At 52.2% G+C, this 25,492-nt stretch overlaps 1 protein-coding gene across 1 annotated transcript in view; it reads left to right on the forward strand.

The window, feature by feature from the left end:
* LOC147112149 (solute carrier organic anion transporter family member 2B1-like) overlaps nucleotides 1-25,492 on the forward strand; it is a 128,133-nt gene that overhangs the window by 83,617 nt on the left and 19,024 nt on the right. Inside the window, 7 exon segments of the mRNA XM_085999747.1 lie at nucleotides 312-410; nucleotides 4,201-4,331; nucleotides 9,723-9,831; nucleotides 13,434-13,598; nucleotides 15,661-15,865; nucleotides 17,722-17,872; nucleotides 22,463-22,623. Coding sequence (XP_085855873.1) covers nucleotides 312-410; nucleotides 4,201-4,331; nucleotides 9,723-9,831; nucleotides 13,434-13,598; nucleotides 15,661-15,865; nucleotides 17,722-17,872; nucleotides 22,463-22,623 — 1,021 coding nt within the window.

Consider the following 25,492-nt stretch of genomic DNA (forward strand, 5'->3'; position numbering starts at 1 on the left):
GACTGAAAGAGTTGGAGAGACTGTGGGCTAAATCAAGGTAGCAAAGATTCAGGGTCCGAATTTTGTTTTTTAAAGTCTATCTGTCTTCCACAGCCTTCAGAATCCAAGTTGGTCTTCAGCCCACATGATTCCAGCCTCACCTTGTTTTCTCTCTTACTATCTTCAGTCTTGGGCGTGCTGGGCTGTAGCGCTTTGCCCTTCATTAACGATTATCACTATTTAAAGAAACTAAAACCCCTCCCCCTCTGTTCATCTCTGGTGTTGAAGGTCGCCGGGTCGCTCTCCCCTGATTGCTGTGTTTTCTTCCGCAGGGATTCTGTTTGCGGTCAGTGTTCTGGGCCCGGCGTTCGGCTTTATGCTGGGCGCTTCCGTTCTCCGCTTCTACGTCGACATCGATAAACTCCCAGCGGGTGAGTGTTTCATTCGGAAGCTGACGCTTCCTGCCCAGTCAGGGGTGGTCTTAACATGTGGACATTGGTGTAAACCGGGCAAGATCAGACTGGCACCCACCCCCCACCCCAGTTGACTTCAGTGGTAGGGAATACAGGAATCCCGCCCCAACCGCGATTTCGTCATACGCCGATTTCAAGTATAACACGGTTTTCCTCTCTGTGACAACTTTTGCCGACAGCGGCGGTGAATTTTGCGTATACGCGGTTTTTAATTTCGGATTAAGGTAAATCTCGTGATTTTATTGCTTTTATATTCTTTTTTTATTGTGTTATTTGAACATTTATACTGTATTTACTAACCACGGGGGTTCTCAGGGACGTCTCCCCCGCGGTTGGGGAGGGATTCCTGTACCGGGGTGTGGCGTCTCACAGGCGTCTAATTCAATATCGCCCATTTGAAACCATCACCCAATATTACCCCCAGTGTATTGTGAAGGGCGTAGCAATTATAGTAATAGGAGGAGGCCATTCAGCCCTCAAGCCTGCTCCCCCATTCAATTAGATCACGGCTAATCTGCATCTGAACTCCATCTACCTGCCTTGGTTACATAACCCTTAATACCCTTACCCAACAAAAATCCATCAATCCACAGGTATGAAATTTTCAGTTGACTCCCCAGCTATTTGTGCGAGAGAGTTCCAGATTTCCACCCCCCTTTGTGTGAAGAAGTGCTTCCTGACATCACCCCTGAACGGCCTGGCTCTAATTTTAAGGTTCTGCCCCCTTGTTCTGGACTCCCCCCACCAGAGGAAATAGTTTCTCTCTCTCTACCCTATCGAATCCTTTTTAATCATCTTAAACACCTCAATTAGATCACCCCTTAATCTTTTTTCTTTACTCATTGTGTCGCTGGCAAGGCCAGCATTTATTGCCCATCCCTAATTGCCCTCGAGAAGGTGGCAGTGAGCCGCCTTCTTGAACCGCTGCAGTCCGAGTGGTGTTTTCCCAGCGGTTTGATACAACAGAGTGTCTCGCTTGGCCATTTCAGAGGGCAGTTAAGAGTCAACCACATTGCTGTGGGTCTGGAGTCACATATAGGCCCAGACCGGGTAAGGACGGCAGACATTAGTGAACTAGATGGGTTTATTACAACAATCTGGTAGTTTCATGGTCACCATTACTAATGCTAGCTTTTTATTCCAGATTTATTTAATTAGCTGAATTTAATTTTCCCAGCCGCCCGTGGTGTGATTTGAACTTTTGTGTCTCCGGATCACTAATCTGGGCCTACTGGATTACTAGTCCAGTAACATAACCGCTATGTTACTGTCCCCGTTAATCGTCCATACACGAGGGGAATACAAGCCTACTCTTTGTAACCTGTCCTCATAATTAGCCCCGGTACTTAAAGGGAATTTTTAAACCCAGCAATGAGGAATGGGACACATTCCCATTGCAGTGTCAATGCCAAGCATCTCACAAGGCATTGGGTTTACGAGACGTTTCATATACAGCTGTCGGGAAAGATGGAACCGGTTGTGATTTTTACTTAAGCAAAGAGAAGACTTATCAGAGAACTGATATAGGGCTTTAAAATGATGACTGGGTTGGACAGGGTAGATGTGGAGAGAACGTTGCCACTTGTGGCCATGACTAGGGGCCAGAAATACTAATAAAATCCAATGTGGAGTATAGTAATCTCGGATGTAATGCTTAAGTTATCCACCAGATGGAGAAAAATTAAAGGGTTCATTTACCAGTGTTTTAAGGTAAGCCCTGCTACACAAGTATTTAGGTAATGTGGACTTGTGGGTATGACATCATAAGGTCCTCCATGTTTTGCTCGTGCAGTAGAATTACAAGTGCATGCCTGTAGCTGTAAGAGCTCTGTTCTCTCCTTATTCTGTGTAATTAAAAGTAAAGTTTTGAGTTCCTGAAGTCTCACTTATCGTAGTTATTGGACCTTACTACTCGGATATAACATGGAGAAACTTCTTCACTCAGAGAGTGGTGAGAATGTGGAACTCGCTACCACAGGGAGTGGTTGAGGCAAATAGTGTAGATGTTTTCAAAAAGGAAACTAGACGAGTACATGAGAGAAAAGGGAATAGAAAGATATGTTGAAAGGCTGTGGTGAGGGAGATGGAATGGGAGGAGACTCGTGTGGAGTAGAAACACCGGCACAGACTCGTTGGGCCGAATGGCCTGTTTCTGTGCTGTACATTCTATGGATTTCTTTCCTTTAACTGTTAACTAAAGGGGAGGAAGGGAGAGAGAGAAAAAAAATAGCATTTCACTGTTGTAATGTAGGAAACGCGGCAGCCAATTTGCACACAGCAAGCTCCCACAAACAGCAATGTGATAATGATCAGATAATATGTTTTAGGTGATGGTTGAGGGATAAATATTGGCCCAGGACACCGGAGAGAACTTCCCCTGCTCTTCTTCGAAATAATGGCCACGAGATCTTTTACGTCCACCTGAGAGGGCAAGCGGGGCCTCGGTTTAACATCTCTTTGGAAAGATGTCCTTCCAGTTCTTTTCCCTTGCCTCCCATAGGTGTGACACGTACTAATCTTCCTATGATGGCAGCCAGCACCTCACCCCTGGGACGAGGCTTCATGCATGATCCCAGGTGTTGGCAGGCTTCTCAAATGTTGGCTGCATCAGGGACAACCAGCATCCTAGCCACACCTGATGTCCACACATCCCAGTAGGAGTCACTGCTAGAAGAGTGACTCTGGCAAGAAACCCAGGCCACTCACTTGTCCAAACAACACTGAGACCCACTGCAATGACCCCCTGTTAGAGTCCCAAGTGAGATTCATTAACTCGGCACAGACCACAGATCAGATCTCGAGCCTTTCTAAGTCTGTTTGGTTCCAAACAACCTTAGATTTACATTTCTATAGCACCTTTCATGACCTCATGTTGTCCCAAAGCGCTTTACAGCCATTGAAGCACTTTTTTTTTTTAAGTGTAGTCACTGTTGTAATGTAGGAAACACAGCAGCCAATTTACACACAGCAAGCTCCCACAAACAGCAATGTGATAATGACCAGATCGTCTATTTTAGTGATGTTAATTGAGGGATAAAAATTGGCCAGGACACAGGGGAGAACTCACCTGCTCTTCCTTGAAATAGTGGCTGTGGGATCTTTTACATCCACCTGAGAGGGCAGACGGGGCCTCGGTTTAATGTCTCATCCGAAAGACAACACCTCTGACAGTGCAGCACTCCCTCAGTACTGCCCCTCCGATAGTGCAGCACTACCTCAGTACTGCCCCTCCGACAGTGCAGCACTCCCTCAGTACTGCCCCTCCCTCAGTGCGGCACCCCCTCAGTAGTGATACTCCAACAGTGCAGCGCTCCCTCAATACTGACCCGCCGACAGTGCAGCGCTCCCTCAGTACTGACCCTCCGACAGTGCAGCGCTCCCTCAGTACTGACCCTCCGACAGTGCGGCGCTCCCTCGGTACTGCCCCTCCGACAGTGCGGCGCTCCCTCGGTACTGCCCCTCCGACAGTGCAGCACTCCCTCGGTACTGCCCCTCCGACAGTGCAGCACTCCCTCGCTACTGCCCCTCCAACAGTGCGGCACTCCCTCAGTGCTGGCACTGGGAGCGTCAGCTTGGATTTTTGGGCTCAAGTCTCTGTATTGGGACTTGAACCCACAACCTTCTGCCTCAGAGATCTGGATGAGGTATCTGCCAGCTGGCCCATTGCAATGCCCTTTTGTGGTGTTCTGGTTTGTACTTTGTTAGTTTTCTTGGCCTGATATTTATTTAGGTTTTTTCTCTGTTACAGATAAGATTGACTTGGAGTTCGGAGACCCACGCTGGGTGGGAGCTTGGTGGATGGGATTTCTCATAGCAGCCAGTTGCGTTGCATTGTTCTCCATTCCATACTTCTTCTTCCCAAGAGAGATGCCGAAGGAGGTAGGTCCAGTGGTAGAGACGCCATTCTGAAGGAACACAGGAATGGGAGGAGGTCATTCAACCCCTCAAGCCTGTTCTGCCAGTCAATGAGATCGTGGCTGATCTGTATCTTGGAGCCAGGTGATCTCCTGGAAGAGGCGATAAACCAGACGAAAACCCAGGCCAATTAGGGGAAAACAAAGCTGGAAATTTCCTCTCCAACCTCTTCAGGTGATCGAAACTAGTCTGGGAGATCACGTTGGCCCTGATTTTATATTAGAGGCTGCTTATCCCTTGTACCGAGTGATCTCCAGCCAGAAATAGGTCTGGCTCTCCCTTGAAGGTGTTCACCGCACGAGCATTAACTTTCCTCCAGGGAAGCTCGGTTGTCATGGTTACGCTTGAGCGACTAGCTCGGAAGCTGTTGCCACTGCGCCGGGAACGAGAGTTCTCGACGCCGATTCTTTCACTCACAGATTTATTCGAGGAAACGACGCTCGGAGACGACACACGCGATGACGCGAAGGCTGGGGGGGGGTGCGGTGGGGTGGGGGGTCCTCACGGCACAGTTGCTGAGCTCAGCAGCAGGGTTACCATATCTTGGTGTGAAGACTCTCTGGCCTAGAAAGTCTCCTTCCCTGCAGAGTGCTAACAGCCCGCAAATGTAGAGGTCGGAGGAGCATCAGATTTTGGTCCTTGGATCTCATTGTCATGTTGATGGCGCTGCGCCAGGTGCCCACGCATGTTAGTGCTCCAATTTCCAGGTGAGTGATTGGATTCCACCCTACATAAACTTGAGGTCATCCAAACCTCGGCTGCCCATGTCCTAACTCGCACCAAGTCCCGTTCGCCCATCACCCCTGTGCTCGCTGACCTCCATTGGCTCCCGGTTAAGCAATGCCTCGATTTCAAAATTCTCATCCTTGTTTTCAAATCCCTCCATGGCCTCGCCCCCTCCCTATTTCTGTAATCTCCTCCAGCCCCACAACCGCCCCCCCCCCCCCACCCCCCCCGAGATATCTGCGCTCCTCTAATTCTGCCCTCTTGAGGATCCCTGATCATAATTGCTCCACCATTGGTGGCCGTGCCTTCTGTTGCCTGGGCCCTAAGCTCTGGAATTCCCTCCCTAAACCTCTCCGCCTCACTACCTCTCTTTCCTCCTATAAGACGCTCCTTAAAACCTACCTCTTTGACCAAGCTTTTGCTCACCTGTAATTTATCCTTATGTGGCTCGGTGTCAAATTTTCTGTCTTAAAATACTGATGTGCAGCACCTTGTGATGTTTTACTACGTTAGAGGCGCTGTATAAATACAAGTTGTTGTTGTTGTTGAAAGCGCGGGTCTGGAGGGGGGACCAGGTGGGCCTCGGAGTCCATGATCGGGGGGGGGGGTGGGGTCTGAAGATCGAGGGGGGCCTGCAGTATTGTCGGGGGAGTTGGCCAAGATGTCGGAGAGGGCTAGGAGGTCGGAGTCGGGAGTGAGGTCGGGGATCTCGGGACCGGGAGCTGTGGTGATAATAAAAACAGAAAATGCTGGAGATGCTCAGCAGGTCAGGCAGCATCTGTGAAGAGAGAAACAAGAGTTAACGTTTCGGGTCGATGACCTTTGGCTGTGGTGATAATGTTAAGCACTGGCCATTTTAAAATTCCGTGCTGTCTAGTGTTGTTTTTTTTTCCGCGAGTCAATCAGCGCCGGCTGCCTTGGGCACAAACCGAATGTGCAAGCGGGAAGCAGATGCAAGCGTTCGGCCCCTAATTTGAATATCTTACTGGCCCAATGCCTGCTTTCGACGCGGGCAAACGACGCATCTTGCTTGGCCCTTACCAAAGTGGCGTCCGGCGCGACCCGCACCAGAACTGTACCCGCGCGGCCTCCAGCCAACATTTGGGACTCAAAGCGGCACCCGCAGCGCCGGAAAATCGGGTGCCAGGGAGCAAAATTTCTAGGTCTCTGTCTCGATGGTGAAACTTCTCGCAAACTGCCTGACTAATGGCATCCGCAGAAAAAGTAAAGGCGTGGGTGTGAGACAGAGAGAATTATCTACCAAAGCAAACACACTACCTTTATGGCTACAGCTTGTGTCATGAAGGGCCTTGAAGATCTGACCTGATTTTTGAACATTATTTGAAAGGTGCTCTTTGTTCCAGCAGATTCGGGAGAAACTTTATTACATAAGGACATAAGACGTAGGAGCAGGAGTCGGCCATTCGGCCCCTCGAGCCTGCTCCGCCATTCAATAAGATCATGGCTGATCATCGGCCTTAACTCCACTTCCCTGCCCGCTCCCGATAACCCTTCACTCCCTTACCGTTCAAAAATCTGTCTATCTCCACCTTGAATATATTCACTGACCCGCCTCCACAGCTCTCTGGGGAAGAGAATTCCACAGATTCACGACCCTCTGAGAGAAGAAATTCCTCCTCATCTCTGATTTAAATGGGTGCCCCCTTATTCTGAAACTATGCCCCCTAGTTTTAGATTTCCCCACGAGGGGATACATCCTCTCAGCATCCACCCTGTCAATCCCCCTCAGAATCTTATATCTTTCAATAAGATCCCCTCTCATTCTTCTAAACTCCAATGAGTAGAGGCCCAACCTGCTCAACCTTTCCTCATAAGACAACCCCTTCATCTCTGGAATTAACCTGGTGAACCTTCTCTGAACTGCCTCCAATGCAAGTATATCCCTCCTTAAATAAGGAGACCTAAACTGTACACAGTACTCCAGGTGTGGTCTCACCAACGCCCTGTACAGTTGTAACAGGACTTCCCTACTTTTATACTCCATCCCCCTTGCAATAAAGGCCAACATTCCATTTGCCTTCCTAATTACTTGCTGTACCTGCATGCTAACTTTTTGTGATTCATGTACAAGGACCCCCAGATCCCTCTGTACCGCAGCATTTTGTAATCTCTCCCCATTTAAATAATAATTTGCTTTTTTATTTTTCCTACCAAAGTGGATAACCTTGCACTTTCCCACATTAAACTCCATCTGCCAGATTTTTGCCCACTCACTTAACCTATTTATAGTCCCTTTGGGGATTCTTTGCATCCTCCACACAATTTACTATCCCACCTATCTTTGTATCATCAGCAAATTTGGCTACATTACACTCGGTCCCTTCATCCAAGTCATTAATATAGATTGTAAATAGTTGAGGCCACAAAATGGGAGTTTTCAGAACAAAGTGGACTCTGAGCCTTACCTCACGTAGCATAGCTTATCAAACAATGACTTGTATTTATATAGCGCCTTTAACACAGTAAAACGTCCCAAGGTGCTTCACAGGAGCGATTATCAAACACAATTTGGCACCGAGTCACAGAAGGAGACATTAGGACAGGTGACCAAAAGCTTGGTCAAAGAGGTAGTTTTTAAGGAATGTCTTAATGGAGGAGAGAGAGAGAGAGAGGTTTAGGAAAGAAATTTCAGAGTTTAGGGCCCAGGCGGTTGAAGGCACGGCCGCCAATGGTGGAGCGATTAAAATCAGGGAGGCGCAAGAGGCCAAAATTGGAAGAGCGCAGAGATCTCGGAGGGGGAGGGGGTGGGGTTGTGGGGCTGGAGGAGGTTACAGAGATAGGGAGGGGTGCGAGGCCGTGGAGGGATTTGAAAACAAGGATGAGAATTTTAAAATTGAGGCATTGCCAGACAATGTAGGTGAGTGACAGAGCTGGCCCATCTAGATCCTTTGCATAGCCTAGGAGCAAACTCTATGGCTACTCTCTCGCCACTGCCGCCAACCCCCCACCCCCCCCACACCCCCCCCACACAACCCCCCCCCCCCCCCCCCTGGCTGGGTGGGCCTTTTATAAGAGCTGGAGAAGGCTGTGAGCAGCTACTTGCTCCTCTGAGCTGCTTGGGGACCGGGGTCTCCTGGCTGTGGCTGGACAAGGCCCCGAGTACCACCACTCCTGGATCGGGGAGTCGGGGAGGGGGGGAAGGATGTTTAAGGACTCCACCCCACCCAGGCATCCCCGCAGGCCCTCACGCCCGCAGCAGTACAAAGCAGTGCTTGCGCCAGCTCTCTGGGCCTGGGAGTTCCCACAGCCTCGGACTCGCCGGGGATTCGGGTCGATCTTTGGAGGCTGGTGCATTGAGTGAGATGAGGACTACTAGCCTTTAGAAGGGCAGTGGGGACATGGGTGGGGTGGGTGACAGGGTGGCGGCGGGGTGGGTAGGTGACAGAGTTGGGGGTGTCTCCATGCTAGGAAAATAGGAACATAGGAACAGGAGGAGGCCATTCAGTCCCTCGAGCCTGTTCCGCCATTCAATGAGATCAGGGCTGATCTGCGACCTAACTCCATATACCAGCCTTTGCCTCATATCCCTTAATACCTTTGGTTAACAAAAATCTATCAATCTCAGATTTAAAATGAACAATTGATCTAACATCAATTGCCGTTTGCAGAAGAGAGTTCCAAACTTCTCCCACCCTTTGTGTGTAGAAGTGTTTCCTAATTTCACTCCTGAAAGGTCTGGCTCTAATTTTTAGACAATGCCCCCAGTCCTAGAATCCCCAACCAGCGGAAATAGTTTCTCTCTATCTACCCTATCAGTTCCCATTAATATCCTGAAAACTTCGATCAAATAGCTGGACGCCCCCAGCCACCCCATCTCCGAAAACTTAGAAAGGTTTCATTATCCTTGGGTCACCACGGTCCTCTTGGACCAATTTGAGGTGATTCTGTGAGTGGGGTGTAGGGGGGGTAGGGGTGAAGGGTCCCGTGAGCCTGGCAACGGAGGCTGGATTTGCAGCTTGGGACAAGGGAGTGCTGACGATGGGTTGACAGTAGCACGGGCTCCTGCCGCAGCCAAGATGTCCTCCAGAGCTGGTCCCCCCCACCCCCCCCCCCCGCAGGCTGCAATGGGATCAGCGCTGGAGGGCACCGATCCCCGCATAAGTGCAGGAATTGCGATCCCATTGTCCCGGAGCACAGCCCTGCCTTCCCAGATAACGCTGCCCGATCAACCAATATTTCCGCAATCAACCAGTGGGCACTGTTGGACTTGGGGCAACCTGTCAATTTTTGATTCACGGGATGTGGGCGTCGCTGGCAAGGCCAGCATTTATTGCCCATCCCTATTTGCACCTTGAGAAGATGGTGGTGAGCCTCCTTCTTGAACCGCTGCAGTCCGTGTGGTGAAGGTGCTCCCACAGTGCTGTTAGGGAGGGAGTTCCACGATTTTGACCCAGCGACGATGAAGGAACGGCCGATATATTTCCAAGTCAGGGTGTTGTGTGACTTGGAGGGGAACTTGGAGGTGGCGGTGTTCCCATGCGCCTGCTGCCCTTGTCCTTCTAGGTGGAAGAGGTCACGGGTTTGGGAGGTGCTGTCGAGGGAGATGAATCCACAGGAATGACCATCGATGCGATTGATCGGGATTCTTATTCTCTGTTTCTTTTTCAGGAATCTAAGGATGCCAAAAGTGAAGGCAAATCGGAAAAAAAATTGAACGAATTAAAGTCCAAACAAGAGGATGTAACGCAGAACCTGTCGCTGTTGCAGTTCATTAAGAGTAGGTTTCTCAGTTTCTCCCACTGGCCTATTGGCTATCGTACCATAGAATCTCACAGCACAGAAGGAGGCCATTCGGCCCATCGTGCCTGTGCCGGCTCTTTGAAAGAGCTCTCCAATTAGTCCCACTCCCCCTCTACTCTTTCCCCAGAGCCCTGCTGATTTTTTCCCTTCAAGTATTTCTCCAATTCCCTTTCGAAAGTTGCTATTGAATCTGCTTCCACCGCCCTTTCAGGCAGCGCATTCCAGATCAGAACAACTCACTGCGTAAAAACACTCTCCTCGTCTCCCCCTCTGGTTCTTTTGTCAATCACCTTAAATCTGTGTCCTCTGGTTACCGACCCTTCTGCCACTGGAAACAGTTTCTCCTTATTTACTTGATCAAAACCCTTCATAATTTTTAATACCTCTATTAAATCTCCCCTTAACTTCCTCTGCTCTAAGGCGAACAATCGCAGCTTCTTCAGTCTCTCCATTTGACTGAAGTCCCTCATCCCTGGAACCATTCTAGTAAATCTCCTCTGCACCCTCTCCAATGCCTTCACATCCTTCCTAAAGTGCGGTGCCCAGAATTGGACACAATACTCCAGTTGAGGCCTAACCAGTGATTTGTAAAGGTTTAGCATACCAGCGATGGAAATAGTGACATGTTGGAAAGGAGAGGGGACGCAGGGGTCATTTCCTTTCAGGGTGATGTGCCTGCCCCCTCCACCCAACCCCCCCTCTTGTGCATTTCACAACAGTTTGGCTTCACAGAAAGCTCTCTGGCTGACATTTACTGCTGAGATTAACTTGGACAGAATCTGTCACTTTTGTTTGTTCCGGTTACTGTTTTGGACACGGGATGTGGAGTCCGAAGATTGTTTGGGGAACAGCAGCTGTTTCAGACTGATTAACTCAGGTCCAGGAAACACTCTGTCTCACACACATCAACAACTTGCATTTATATAGCGCCTTTAATGTGGTAAAACGTCCCAAGGGGCTTCACAGGCGCGCTGATCAGACAGAATTTGACACCGAGTCACATAAGGAGATATTAGGACAGGTGACCAAATGCCTGGTCAAAGAGGGAGGTTTTAAGGAGGGGAGAGTCAGGGAGGCGGAGAGATTCAGGGAGGGAATTCCAAAGTTTAGGGCCCAGGCAACTGAAGGTACGGCCACCAATGGTGGGATGAAGTAAATTGAGGATGGACACAAGAGGCCAGAATTGGAGGGGCGCAGAGATCTCGGAGGGTTGTAGGGCTGGAGGAGGTTACAGAGATGGGGAGGGGTGGTGAGGTCATAGAGTCATAGAGTCATAGAGTTTTACAGCACAGAAAGAGGCCCTTCGGCCCATCGTGTCCGCGCCGCCCATCCACCCCTGTCCTGTCTAATCCCATTTTCCAGCATTTGGTCCATAGCCTTGTATGCAATGGCATTTCAAGTGCTCATCCAAATGCTTCTTGAATGTTGTGAGGGTTCCTGCCTCTACCACCCTTTCAGGCAGTGAGTTCCAGATTCCAACCACCCTCTGGGTGAAAAAGTTCCTCCTCAAATCCCCTCTAAATCTCCTGCCCCTTACCCTGAATCTATGCCCCCTTGTTATTGACCCCCCTACTAAGGGGAAAAGTTCCTCTTTATCTACCCTATCTATGCCCCTCATCATTTTGTACACCTCAATCAGGTCCCCCCTTAGCCTTCTTTGCTCCAAGGAAAACAACCCCAGCCTGTTTAGTCTTTCTTCATAGCTGAGGCGCTCCATCCCAGGTAACATCCTGGTGAATCTTCTCTGCACCCTCTCCAAAGCAATCACATCCTTCCTATAGTGAGGCGACCAGAACTGCACACAGTACTCCAGCTGTGGCCTCACCAGCGTTTTGTACAGCTCCATCATAACCTCCCTGCTCTTATATTCTATGCCTCGGCTAATGAAGGCAAGTATCCCATATGCCTTTTTAACCACCTTATCTACCTGTTCCGCTGCCTTCAGAGATCTATGTACATGTACACCAAGGTCCCTCTGACCCTCTGTACTTCCTAGGGTCCTACCACTCATTGTGTATTCCCTTGCCTTATTTGTCCGTCCAAAATGCATCACCTCGCACTTTTCAGAGTTAAATTCCATTTGCCACTTTTCCGCCCATCTGACCAACCCGTTTATATCGTCCTGTAGCCTGAGGCTTTCCTCCTCGCAATTTACCACCCCACCAATTTTCGTGTCATCTGCGAACTTACTGATCATACCTTTTACATTCTCATCCAAATCATTTATGTAGATCACAAACAACAAGGGACCCAGCACCGATCCCTGAGGTACCCCACTGGACACAGGCTTCCAGTCACAAAAGCATCCTTCGACCATCACCCTCTGCCTCCTGCCACTCAGCCAGTTTAGGATCCAACGCGCCAAGGCACCCTGGATCCCATGGGCTCTTACCTTCTTGGTCATGGAAGGATTTTTAATTCGAGGCATTGCTGGAACAGGAGCTAATGTAGGTCAGCGAGCACTCACTCCCGGCAGTGAAAGGCCTCTTTTATCAGATAATGTGAGGGTGTCCGTTTCCGTTCCCAGCAGTCGCCCGTGACAGCTTCAAACAAGCTGACACAGGCCCCAAAGAGCTGCCAATGCAAGAAAGCCCCACATATGGGAAAACAAGTAGTTACATGGACTTGGTAGCTTAAGTGGTTGGTGTACAATATAATCCTTCACTTGGAGGGGAAAGAGAGAACACAAAAAGCCTAGAGGCAAAATCCATGTGTTGATGGGACTAAATTGATGCTACTGTTGATGAATGTCATGGGTTCAAGTCCCACTCCAGAGACTTGAGCACAAAAATCTAGGCTGACACTCCAGGGCAGTGCTGAGGGAGCGCCGCACTGTCGGATGGTCCGTATTGAGGGAGCGCCACACTGTCGGAGGGGCAGTACTGAGGGAGTGTCGGAGGGGCAGTACTGAGGGAGCGCCGCACTGTCGGAAGGGCAGTACTGAGGGAATGCTGCACTGTCGGAGGGGCAGTACTGAGGGAGCGCCGCACTGTCGGAGGGGCAGTACTGAGGGAGCGCCGCACTGTCGGAGGGGCAGTACTGAGGGAGCGCCGCACTGTCGGAGGGGCAGTACTGAGGGAGTGCTGCACTGTCGGAGGGGCAGTACTGAGGGAATGCTGCACTGTCAGAGGGGCAGTACTGAGGGAATGCTGCACTGTCGGAGGGGCAGTACTGAGGTAGAGCTGCACTGTCGGAGGGGCAGTACTGAGGGAGTGCTACACTGTTGGAAGGGCAGTACTGAGGGAATGCTGCACTGTCAGAGGGGCAGTACTGAGGGAGTGCTACACTGTCAGAGGTGCCATCTTTCGGATGAGACGTTAAGCCGAGGCCCCGTCTGCCCTCTCAGGTGGACGTAAACATAAGGACATAAGAAAGACAATTGGACATGTACTTGGAGGACTACTTTGCAGGGTTATGGGGGAAAAAGCTGGGGTGTGGGACTAAATTTGACTGCTCTTTCCAAGAGCCGGCACAGGCACGACGGGCCGAATGGCCTCCTCCTGCGCTGCGAGATTCTGTGGTTCTATTCTGCGAAGACACAATGCTCCAACCTCAAAGTCCTGATTCTCTTTCCCTCAGGTTTCCCTCGTATATTGCTGCGGACTTTGAGGAGCTCGATTTACCTGTTGGTGGTGTTAGCGCAGGTGTGCATGTCGGCCCTGATGTCCGGGTTAGCTGTCTTCATCGGCAAGTTTCTGGAGCAGCAGTTCACCGTGACCGCCTCGTTTGCCAACCTACTGATCGGTGAGCACCTCGGAAAAACATGCGGATTATTTCCCAGCTCGACTCTTTCCCTCAGGATTCCTCTTATTTTCTTCCCTTTTCCAATTGACGGAGAATGGGGGCGGGGGGGGGGTGGAGGTGCAGGGAGGCGGGGAGGTGAGGTGGGGGCGGGGGGGGTGGGCGGAGAGGTGAGGTCGGGGAGGTGAGGTGGGGGCGGGGGGGCAGGGCGGGGGGGCGGGGAGGTGAGGGGGGTGGTGGGGGGGGCGGTGAGGTGGGGCGGGGGGGTGGGGAGGTGAGGTGGGGCGGGGGGGGTGGGGCGGTGAGGTGGGGCGGGGGGGCGGGGAGGTGAGGTGGGGCGGGGGGGCGGGGAGGTGAGGTGAGGTGGGGCGGGGAGGTGAGGTGGGGCGGGGGGGTGAAACGGGGGGGGGGCGGGGTGGTGGGGGAGGAGGGGCGGGGAGGTGAGGTGCGGGGGGTGGGGCGGGGAGGGGAGGTGAGCTGGGGGTGGGGGGGGCGGTGAGGTGGGGTGGGGGGGGCAGTGAGGTGGGGAGGTGGGGGTGGGGGTTGGGGGGGCGGTGAGGGTGGGGGTTGGGGGGGCGGTGAGGTGGGGGTGGGGGGACGGTGAGGTGGGGTGGGGGGGTGGTGAGGTGGGGAGGTGGGGGTCGGGGGCGCGGTGAGCTGGGGAGGTGGGGGTCGGGGGCGCGGTGAGCTGGGGAGGTGAGGTGGGGGCGCGGGGGGGGAGGTGAGGTGGGGGGTCGGGGAGGTGGGGGTGAGGTGGGGGGGACGGGGAGGTGAGGCGGGTGCGGGGAGGTGAGGCGGGGGCGGGGGGGAGGTGAGGCGGGGGCGGGGGGGGAGGTGAGGCGGGGGGCGGGGGGGGAGGTGAGGCGGGGGTGGGGCGGTGAGGTGGGGGCGGGCGGGGGAGGTGAGGTGGGGGCGCAGGTGGGGGCGCGGGGGTATGGGGGGGCGAAGGGGGCTGTTGGGGAACTGGTTTCCCAATCTCCAGGTGGCCCCCACTAGCACCTCATTAGCATGTCATTAGTTGCAACCAGGGTTGGGCAGTAAATGCCGGCCTTGCCAGCAGTGCCCACACCCCGAGAATGAATATTTAAACAAACACTAGACTCACTTGATGTCCACGCGCGGGAACATTGGTGGATTTTCTCATCCCTGGTGTCAGCCGTGGCTCAGTGGGTGGCGCTCTCACCTCTGAGTCAGACGGTTGTGGGTTCGAGTCCCACTCCAGAGACTGGAGCACCACCTCCAAGGCCAATATATCCTTCCAGAGGTGCGATGCCCAGAACTGAACGCAATGCTCCTGACTCCATTTACTCTGCTTCATTGTTTTATGAGTGGGCGTCTAATTGTCTTTCTAGATTACTCAGTTATGAAGTGAACTGTTCCTTTAATTAAAAGTGTCAGCCGCGGCCCTGTGGACGGCACTCTCTCTCGCCTCCGAGTCAGAAGGTTGTGGGTTCAAGTCCCACTCCAGAAGACTTGAGCACAACAATCTAGGCTGACATTCCCAGTGCAGTACTGAGGGAGCGCCGCACTGTCGGAGGGGCAGTACTGAGGGAGCGCCGCACTGTCAGAGGGGCAGTACTGAGGGAGTGCTGCACTGTCGGAGGGGCAGTACTGAGGGAGCGCCGCACTGTCGGAGGGGCAGTACTGAGGGAGTGCTGCATGGTCGGAGGGGCTGTCTTTCGGATGAGATGTTAAACCGAGGCCCCGTCTGCTCTCTCCGGTGGACCTAAAAGATCCCGTGGCCACTATTGGAAGACGAGCAGGGGGAGCTCTCCACCGTGTCCTGTGGGCAATATTTATCCCTCAACCAACATCACTAAAACAGATTATCTGGTCATTATCACATTTCTGTTTGAGGAAGCTTGCTGTGCGCAAATTGGCTGCCGCGTTTCCTACATTATAACAGTGACCACCATTAAGCCTGGACTGGAGCCTCCTCAGTTGGAACTCACACCACTGATTCTGTGCACGAAAACCGGCCCAGATGATTATTTACACCTTTGTTTTTGTTTGCTGTCTGTTGTTGATTGCTCTATTTTAACAATTCCTTTTGTTCTGCCTCAAGGGAGCATTCACGCACCTGGAGCTGTGCTTGGCATCTTAATGGGCGGAGCCATTCTGAGGAGGTTTAACATCACTCTCAGGGGCTCGGCCATCATGTGCTTCTTGTCCATCTTTGCCTCCATTTGTGCATCTACACCGCTCCTGTTCCTGGGCTGTTCGACGCAGCAGGTTGCTGGAGTGAACCACAACTATGGATTCGTGAACAGGTAACAAACATCCCACATCGACGGGTTCTTCCCTAAAGCTGTCGCCTGATGGTTGATCTGTCGACAGTGGCTCAGTGGGCGGCAATCTCGCTTCTGAGTCAGAAGGTTGTGGGACTTGAGCACCTAAATCTAGGCTGACGCTCCCAGTGCAGTACTGAGGGGGCGCCGCTCTGTCGGAGGGGCAGTGCTGAGGGAGCGCCGCACTGTCGGAGGGGCAGTACTGAGGGAGCGCCGCACTGTCGGAGGGACAGTACTGAGGGGAGCGCTGCACTGTCGGAGGGGCAGTACTGAGGGAGCGCCGCACTGTCGGAGGGGCAGTACTGAGGGAGCGCCGCACTGTCGGAGGGGCAGTACTGAGGGAGCGCCGCACTGTCGGAGGGGCAGTACTGAGGGAGCGCCGCACTGTCGGAGGGGCAGTACTGAGGGAGCGCCGCACTGTCGGAGGGGCAGTACTGAGGGAGCGCCGCACTGTCGGAGGGGCAGTACTGAGGGAGCGCCGCACTGTCGGAGGGGCAGTACTGAGGGAGCGCCGCACTGTCGGAGGGGCAGTACTGAGGGAGCGCCGCACTGTCGGAGGGGCAGTACTGAGGGAGTGCTGCATTGTCGGAGGTGCCGTCTTTCGGATGAGATGTTAAACTGAGGCCCCGTCTGCTCTCTCAGGTGGATGTAAAAGATCCCATGGCACTATTTCGAAGAAGAGCAGCAGGGGAGTTCTCCCCGGTGTCCTGGGGCCAATATTTATCTCTCAATCAACATCACTAAAACAGATGATCTGGTCATTCTCTCATTGCTGTTTGTGGGAGCTTGCTGTGCGCAAATTGGCTGCCACGTTTCCTACATTATAACAGTGACTACACTCCAAAAAGTGCTTCATAGACTGTACAGCGCTTTGGGACGTCCCGCACAGTGGGTTACAGCGACGCTCTATCAGCTCTTCGGCTTAACGTCAAACCCTTGTCCAGATTCCTGGGATGAGTTTCCAGCTTTTCTGACGGCTGGAAAAGAGCCGTAAAACAGTCTGACCCCATTTCATGGTTGGTTTAGCACTGGGTTGACAGTCTTGCTATTATCCCAGGGGGTGGCTGATAGTAAGAGTATAAGAATTAGGGGCAGGAGTGGGACATGTGGCCCCCTCGAGCCTGCTCCGCCATTCGATAAGATCATGGCTGATCTTCGACCTCAACTCCACTTTCCCGCCTGATCTCCATCTCCCTCGATTCCCCCTAGAGTCCAAAAATCTATCGATCTCAGCCTTGAATATACTCAACGACTGAGCCTCCACAGCCCCCTGGGGCAGAGAATTCCAAAGATTCACCACCCTCTGAGTGAAGAAATTTCTCCTCATCTCTGTCCTAAATGGGCGACCCCTTAACCTGAGACTGTGGCCCCTGGTTCTAGACCCCCAGCCAGCGGGATGGGAATGTGGAATGTCACACTGCTGCAGTGTGGGATACTATAAGATTCTTAAAAATTCACGGGATGTGGGCATCGTTGGCGAGGCCCAGCATTTATTGGCCATTCCCTAATTGCCCTTGAGAAGTTGGTGGTGAGCCGCCGCCTTGAACCGCTGCAGTCCGTGTGGTGAAGGTGCTCCCGCAGTGCTGTTAGGGAGGGAGTTCCAGGATTTTGACCCAGCGACGATGAAGGAACGGCCGATATATTTCCAAGTCAGGATGGTGTGTGACTTGGAGGTGGTTGTAGGAGTTGAGATTCATTGTTGAGGGAGAGAATGTATTGTGCATCTAAATCCATGCTGTACCTGACCTGGGAGAATTGAGAGTGGGCAGAAAGTGTTCACCTTGATGAATAATTATCCACTATATTGTTTTAAAACCGTTTTTCTCTGCATTTTCTAGCACATCAGGCATTGAACTGAGCTGTAATCAAGGCTGTTCCTGCAGAGGTCAGGCCTACAATCCAGTCTGTGCTACCAGTGGCGTTGAATTCATCTCTCCGTGTCATGCAGGCTGTAAGTCTGCCTCTTTCGGAGACCATCAAAAGGTTCTGGTAAGTTGAATGAGACGGTTTTAACCCACGAGTTCTGAACTGAGATGATGTGACCAGCATAATCTACGGTTGGGGTGTCAGCCGTGGATCAGTGGGCAGCACTCTCTCACCTCTGAGTCAGAAGGTCATGCGTTCAAGTCCCACTCCAGAGACTCGAGCACAAAAATCTAGGCTGACGCCCAAGTGCAGTGCTGAGGGAGTGCCGCACTGTCGGAGGGGCAGTACTGAGGGAGTGCCGCACTGTTGGAGGAGCAGTACTGAGGGAGTGCTGCACGGTCAGAGGTGCAGTACTGAGGGAGTGCTGCACGGTCAGAGGTGCCATCTTCCCGCTTGATTGGCACCCCATCCACCACCTTAAACATTCACTCCCTCCACCACCGGCGTACCGTGGCTGCAGTGTGTACCATCTACAAGATGCACTGCAGCAACTCGCCAAGGCTTCTTCGGCAGCACCTCCACTACCTAGAAGGACAAGGGCAGCAGGCACATGGGAACACCACCACCTCCAAGTTCTCCTCCAAGTCACACAACATCCTGACTTGGAAGTATATCGGCCGTTCCTTCATCGTCGCTGGGTCAAAATCCTGGAACTCCCTCCCTAACAGCACTGTGGGAGCACCTTCACCACACGGACTGCAGCGGTTCAAGAAGATGGCTCACCACCACCTTCTCAAGGGCAACTAGGGATGGGCATTAAATGCTGGCCTTGCCAGCGACGCCCACATCCCATGAACAAATAGAAAACCAAGGCCCCCGTCTGCCCTCTCAGGTGGACATAAAAGATCCCACGGCACTATTTGAAGAAGAGCAGGGGAGTTCTGTCCAGTGTCCTGGGGCCAATATTTATCCCTCAATCAACATCACTAAAAGACAGATTAACTGGTCATTTTCACATTGCTGTGTGTGGGAGCTTGTTGTGCGCAAATTGGTTGCCGCGTTTCCCACATTACAACAGCGACTACACTTCGAAAGAGCTTTATTGGCTGTAAAGCGCTTTGGGACGTCCTGAGGTGGTGAAGACGATGTAGAAATGTAAGACTTTCTTCCTTTTAAGATATAGCATTTCCGGGTCAACTATTGTACAAGTTAGAGGCACAATAAAGCTCTCACTAGTGCCCCACCAATATTGAATTCAGGGGTAATTTCTTTACCCAGAGAGTGGTGAGAATGTGGAACTCGCTACCACAGGGAGTGGTTGAGGCGAATAGCAAAGATGCATTTAAGGGAAAGCTGGATAAACAGATGAGGGAGAAAGGAATAGAAGGATATGCTGATGGGATGAGATGAAGAGGGGTGGGAGGAGGCTGGTGTGGAGCATAAACACCGGCACGGACCAATTGGGCCGAATGGCCTGTTTCTGTGCTGTAAAAACTCCGTAAGTTCATGTATACCACAGAATTAATGAGTTGGTACTGGAGATATAGCATGGGTTGAGTGCAGGATAACACTCCTACATTGGCCCAGCAGATTGAGTTTAACGGTGAATTATCTGTCCCCCGCTACCGCCACAAATCACCAGTGGCCCTGATTATAAGGTTAAAAGATTAGAGGCAACATTGCTTCCTGGGATTCTCTTTGGCTCGGCATATCAGGAGCAGCGACTCCGAATATTCCCCGAGTCCCTGCTCATCGCACCCTCCCACAACCGCACGAATGATTATTCATAGGACCAGGCACGAAGGGAACACCCCACACACAGTGAGTGATGTTGCAAAATGATAAGGGAAGCATTGATGGATGTGACAACGAACATTTGATGTGGATAAAATGATGCCAAGAGATTTAAACATGGGCCGTAGCCCAGGAGGAAGCAACAATTGTAAAACTAGTCTGCTTACACAACTGACCTTTGACCTCAGCTCTATTATGAACAGATCATTTTTTAAAATTTATTTTGATTGAGGGATAAACATTGGCCCAGGACACCAGGGAGATCTCCCCTGCTCCTCTTCGAAATAGTGCCATGGGATCTTTTACGTCCACCTGAGAGAGCAGACGGGGCCTCGGTTTAATGTCTCATCCGAAAGACGGCACCTCCAACAGTGCGCCGCTCCCTCAGTACTGCCCCTCCGACACTCCCTCAGTACTGCCCCTCTGACACTCCCTCAGTACTGCCCCTCTGACACTCCCTCAGTACTGCCCCTCTGACAGTGCGGCACTGCCTCAGTACTGCCCCTGCAACAGTGCAGCGCTCCCTCAATACTGCCCCTGCAACACTGCGGCTCTCCCTCAGTACTGCCCCTCTGACAGTGCGGTGCTCCCTCAGTACTGCCCCTCCGACAGCGCGGTGCTCCCTCAGTACTGCCCCTCTGACAGTGCGGCACTGCCTCAGTACTGCCCCTGCAACAGTGCGGCTCTCCCTCAGTACTGCCCCTCCGACAGTGCGGTGCTCCCTCAGTACTGCCCCTCCGACAGTGCGGTGCTCCCTCAGTACTGCCCCTCTGACAGTGCGGCGCTCCCTCAGTACTGCCCCTCTGACAGCGCGGTGCTCCCTCAGTGCTGCCCCTCCGACAGTGCAGCGCTCCCTCAGTACCGCACTGGGAGCGTCAGACTGGATTTTGTGCTCAAGTCTCTGGAGTGGGACTTGAACCCACAACCTCCTGACTCAGAGGCGAGTGTGCTGCCCACTGAGCCACGGCTGACACTGACACAAGACTGAGATCGATAGATTTTTGGATATTAAGGGAATCGAGGGACATGGGGATAGTGCAGGAAAGTGGAGTTGAGGTCGAAGATCAGCCATGATCTCATTGAATGGCGGAGCAGACTCAAGGGGCCGAATGGCCGACTCCTGCTCCTGATTCTTATGTTTTATTATCAGCCAACCCCTGGGACTTCATCAGCTAAACCAACCTGTGAAAAAGTAATTGGTCGGAAGGTTTAGAGTGGTTTTGAGGAAAACTTTATTCACCCAGAGGGTGGTGGGGGTCTGGAACTCACTGCCTGAAAGGGTGGTCGAGGCAGAAACCCTCACCACATTTAAATAGTACTTGGATATACACTTGAAGTGTCGTAACCTACAGGGCTACGGACCAAGAGCTGGGAAGTGGGATTAGGCTGGATTAAGTCTTGTCTCTTCACTTCTCCTTTGTTCTCTCCCAGCCCGGCCTTCAGTCTTGACAAAGGGTTTGACTCGAAACGTTGACTCTATTTTCTCTCCACGGATGTTGCCTGGCCTGCTGAGTTTTTCCAGCATTTTCTGTTGTTATTTTGGATTAGGCTGTTTGTCGGCCGGCGTGGATACGATGGGCTGAAATGGCCTCCTTCTGTGGCGCAAATTTCTATGATTCTCGAGCTCTGTCCTGGATCCCACTCTCTGTCCAGCCCAGCCCCAATCACAACCGCCCCCGCCACCATTGTTCCCAACTCGGCAAGAGGCAGTAGCCGCACTGTGGGTAGTGTGTCTGCCGCTCGCTATCCTCACACACCATTACAGGCCGTTCCGCAAATATCTCTTTAATTCATCACTTTAAAAAAAAATCAGGATATTGGGTTAACCTTATGTGTTGTAACACTGCGTGGGTGGACCGACCGGCTGTTCCACACATCGTTCATGCGTGAAACCTGTCGAATCTTGCTTGGCTTAATCAGTTAGACAACTCGGTGAGGCCCGGCGAAAGCAGTCGCAAAATATAATCTGGATAATTCAGCCCTTTATGCCAGAATATTCCTCTGTCTGTGCTGAGGCAACAGATCTTAACTGCGAGGAGTGGGAGAACTGCCATTGGCGCTACGATTAGAAGCAAATAAAGGCTTGCTCCTGTATAGCACGTTTCACAACCTCGAGGCATCCCAAAAAGGCCTTTGCAGTGTAGTCACTGTCGTAATGCAGGAAACGTGGCAGACAACTTGCGCACAGCAAGCTCCCACAAACAGCAATGTGATAATGACCAGATAATCTGTTTTTAGTGATGTTGATTGAGGGATAAATATTGGCCCCAGGACACCGGGGAGAACTCCCCTGCTCTTCTTCAAAATAGTGCCATGGGATCTTTTACGTCCTCATGGCCTCGGTTTAACGTCTCATCCGAAAGACGGCACCTTCGACAGTGCAGCGCTCCCTCAGTACTGCCCCTCCGACAGTGCGGCTCTCCTTCAGTACTGCCCCTCCGACAGTGCGGCTCTCCCTCAGTACGGCCACTCAGACAGTGCAGCGCTCCCTCAGTATGGCCCCTCAGACAGTGCAGCGCTCCCACAGTACGGCCCCTCTGACAGTGCGGCGTTCCCTCAGTACTGCCCGTCCGACAGTGGGGCGCTCCCTCAGTACCGCCCCTACGACAGTGCCACGCTCCCTCAGTAGTGCCGCTCTGACAGTGCAACGCTCCCTCAGTACTGCCCCTCCGATGGTGCGGCGCTCCCTCAGTATTGCCCCTCTGACAGTGTGGCGCTCCCTCAGTACTGACCCTCCGACAGTGCGGCGCTCCCTCAGTACTGACCCTCCGACAGTGCGGCGCTCCCTCAGTACTGCCCCTCCGACAGTGCGGCGCTCCCTCAGTACTGCCCCTCCGACGTTCATGTCCCGTGACTGAATGTTTTTTAACAATCCATTGAGAATTTAACGTGCCTCTTTGTGTCTTTCTATCTTCAAAGAATTACTCCAACTGTGCTTGCGTTCCTCCTGAAACCTCGGTGATGCCTGGGACCTGTGGCAGCGGATGCTACCAACTCCTGTTGCCATTTATGTTCTTCCTAACCTTGACGGGGTTTGTGGCCACCCTTTGCCAAACCCCTTCCTTTATGTTGGTACTGAGGTAAGATTATTTCATTGATTTGTCTGTCTTTGAGTGTCCTAAATGTATCAGGAGAGTTCAGAATCGATTGTCCCTTTGTGGCACGTTCACGTCCGATACTGTCTTGACATTGGATTTTTCTCATCCCCAGTCTCCTCTCCTCCGATGATTTTTCTCCCGGGTTTTGGCGCCCAACAGTGTCCTGGAGATTAATCGTCAATTCCTGGAGACTCCAGGCCAGTCCTGGAGGGTTGGCAGCCCTATCTCCGGGATGGCCATCTTCCAGAACAGGTCACCCAGAGACTGGTCCTCCCCGTGCATGTTGTGGGGTGAAGCCGGCTGGATTCCGAAGCTCAGCATTGCTTTGCTCCAGCAGCACAATCCTTCGGCCTTTGTGCGCATTCCTCCTGGGCACTTTGGGCAGGATTTCCATTGGGCCGTGGAGGCGGGATTGGAGGCGTGTGGGGGGTTAAAATCCCGAAATCGGGGGTCACAAACCCATCCCAACCCGCCTTCATGCCAGTTTCAATGGAGGCGGGTACCTGACCCGCGCTGGGACCCGCCTCCCCGAGGCGGGAAGGGGATTAGTGTCAATTAACTGCCTGTTAACAGGTAGTTAACAGTCAGTTTTTAGCCTAATCCCTATTTTCATTGGTGAAATGTGAGATTCCCGATGGCTCCAAACCACGCCAAGTTAGCGAGGCGGGCCGTCAGGCTGAAGGGCTTGGAGAGGTCGAGATGTCCGGTGTTCAGGTGAGTGATGGGTGCATGAGTGCAGAGATAAGTGTGTTTGGTGTGTGTAAAGTGTTTAAAGAAGTTTACTTACATGTACTTACCATTACAGCCTTCCTTCCTTCAGGTCTCGGGAGCCCCTCATCTCACCGGCACAGAAAGCAGAATGGCCGCGAGCTGTCAAAAATTGCCGCATTCAGTGTTCTGTTCCGGGGAGATCTCTCAATCATCCTGAGAGGAAGGAATTAACTTGGAGTACAGATTGTCAGTGTTTGACAGCTTCAAACAGCTGTGAAACGCTGATATTTCATCTGTCAAAAGCTCTTGACAGATGAAATATCAATCTGTGACGTCACCTGTTGCCGGGTGGCCCTTAATTGGCCTGCTGAGCCCGCTGGGCGGGCTCAACAAGATCAATCAAGTCCAAATCGACGGAGGCGGGACTACAACCCCGAAAGTTGTAGCTCCGCCTCCTACCCGCCTCCTCAATGAAAATCCAGCCCTTTATGTTCTGTGTGTCAGCCGTGGCTGAGTGGGTCGCACTCTCACCTTTGGGCCACCATTTCGCCAACCGCGGTGAGTCCGGTGCGGCCAGAGCCGCCAGCGGCTTCAAACCCCGCTCCCGTCTTCACCCCGCCTCCTCCCAGTGATTTTGCCCTGATTGGGCTTGTTAAGCCCGCCCTGCGAGGTTCCCGGCCAATTAACAGGAAGCGGTTCTGATGACGTCATCCGATGACGCGCCACCTGCCGGTTTCCTTAAAGGGGCCATGTCCACCTTCATTTTGACAGTTCTTCTGTCAGTGTTCTACAGCATTGAGGTGCTGCAAACACCGACGAGCACTACACAGAGGTGCACGGCTGCACCCAGGCTCTCCCATGACTCCCTCCATGTGCTTGTGGAGCGAGTCACAGCACGCAGGGAGGTCCTCTTCCCTTCCCATGGGTGGAAGAGACCTCCCCAGGAGATCAACACAGCCTGGTTGCACATTGCAGAGGAGGGCACGAGCAGGGATGTGGTCAGGAGGACCTGGGTGCAGTGACGCAAACCTTTCAATAATCTCAGTAGATCACGAAACGTTAGTACAATGCCAAGCTCAACCTCATCCTGCTATGCCACTCATCATATCCCCATCACTCTGCCTTCCCTACCCTACTCCTGCACATCCTTACTCACACCAACTTACCTTGCACCTCCGCCCATCCCTGACTATCTATATTATCACTTCCCCATCTCACTAGCCAACCCTCACACTCACCCTCATCCTACTGCTAACAACACACAAGGGTAGGCACTTGGGTGGTTTCGCCAATGTTCATGTGAAGTTTCTGTTAATGTGCTGTCAAACATTGTAATCTTTATTTTCAACACTTTCCGGTCTTGGACAGATTTGTGTGCACCTTTGGAAGTGTTTTAGTGAGTTCCAGTGAATGGTGAGACATAACGGTTCCCCCTGCAATGGTCATGAGTGTGAAAGGAATGGCTTGGGCATTGTAGGGATGCTTTATGGTGTTGGTGTGGGATGGTGCTAAACTGGCGCATCATGTGGCAGCCAGGGTGTACAGTGTCAAGTGAAGTAAATCTGGCCATGGTGAGGCCATCCCTGGCCTCCTGGGCAGCAATGTGGTCAGGTGCTGATGCCCTCTGCCCTGTCCAGCATCAGTTGATTGCGGAGAAGTTTGGTGTTGTTGTTGGTGCTGCTGGTGTGCCTGGTGATGTTGATGTTGGGGCTGATCGTGGTCGGATTCTGAAGACTAAGGTGAGATTTTTTGAAGGGCAATGGAATAGATGGCCGGTGAAGTTGAGATGACAGAAGCGATCTGTCAATGGTGAGAGAGCTTGCTCCAAGGAGGTGACAGTGGATAGAGAGATTACTCCAAACACTTCCAAACTGCATACGGCTCAAAAGTGTCTTCCAAATCCTGAAGTCTCCAGCTTCTGACATTGGAAAGTGACCAGCTGTGAAATGGTAGTTTTATACCACTTTTGCAGCTATCACCTAGTCACAGCAATGGAGAGACATAGAGAACCCGACACACTTACCTCATGTGATCCCCGAGCGACGGGAACCTCATGGAAAAGTTGGAAAAATGGCTAGAAGGTGGTTAAAATGCTGTTCAACTCCCTTTAACGACACTCTTAACTCTCTCAGTTGGCTGG

The sequence above is a fragment of the Somniosus microcephalus genome, chromosome 10 (genome assembly GCF_052327205.1).
Source record: "Somniosus microcephalus isolate GS21.2 chromosome 10, FLI_Smic_1.0, whole genome shotgun sequence".
In the NCBI taxonomy this organism is placed as follows: Eukaryota; Metazoa; Chordata; class Chondrichthyes; order Squaliformes; family Somniosidae; genus Somniosus; species Somniosus microcephalus.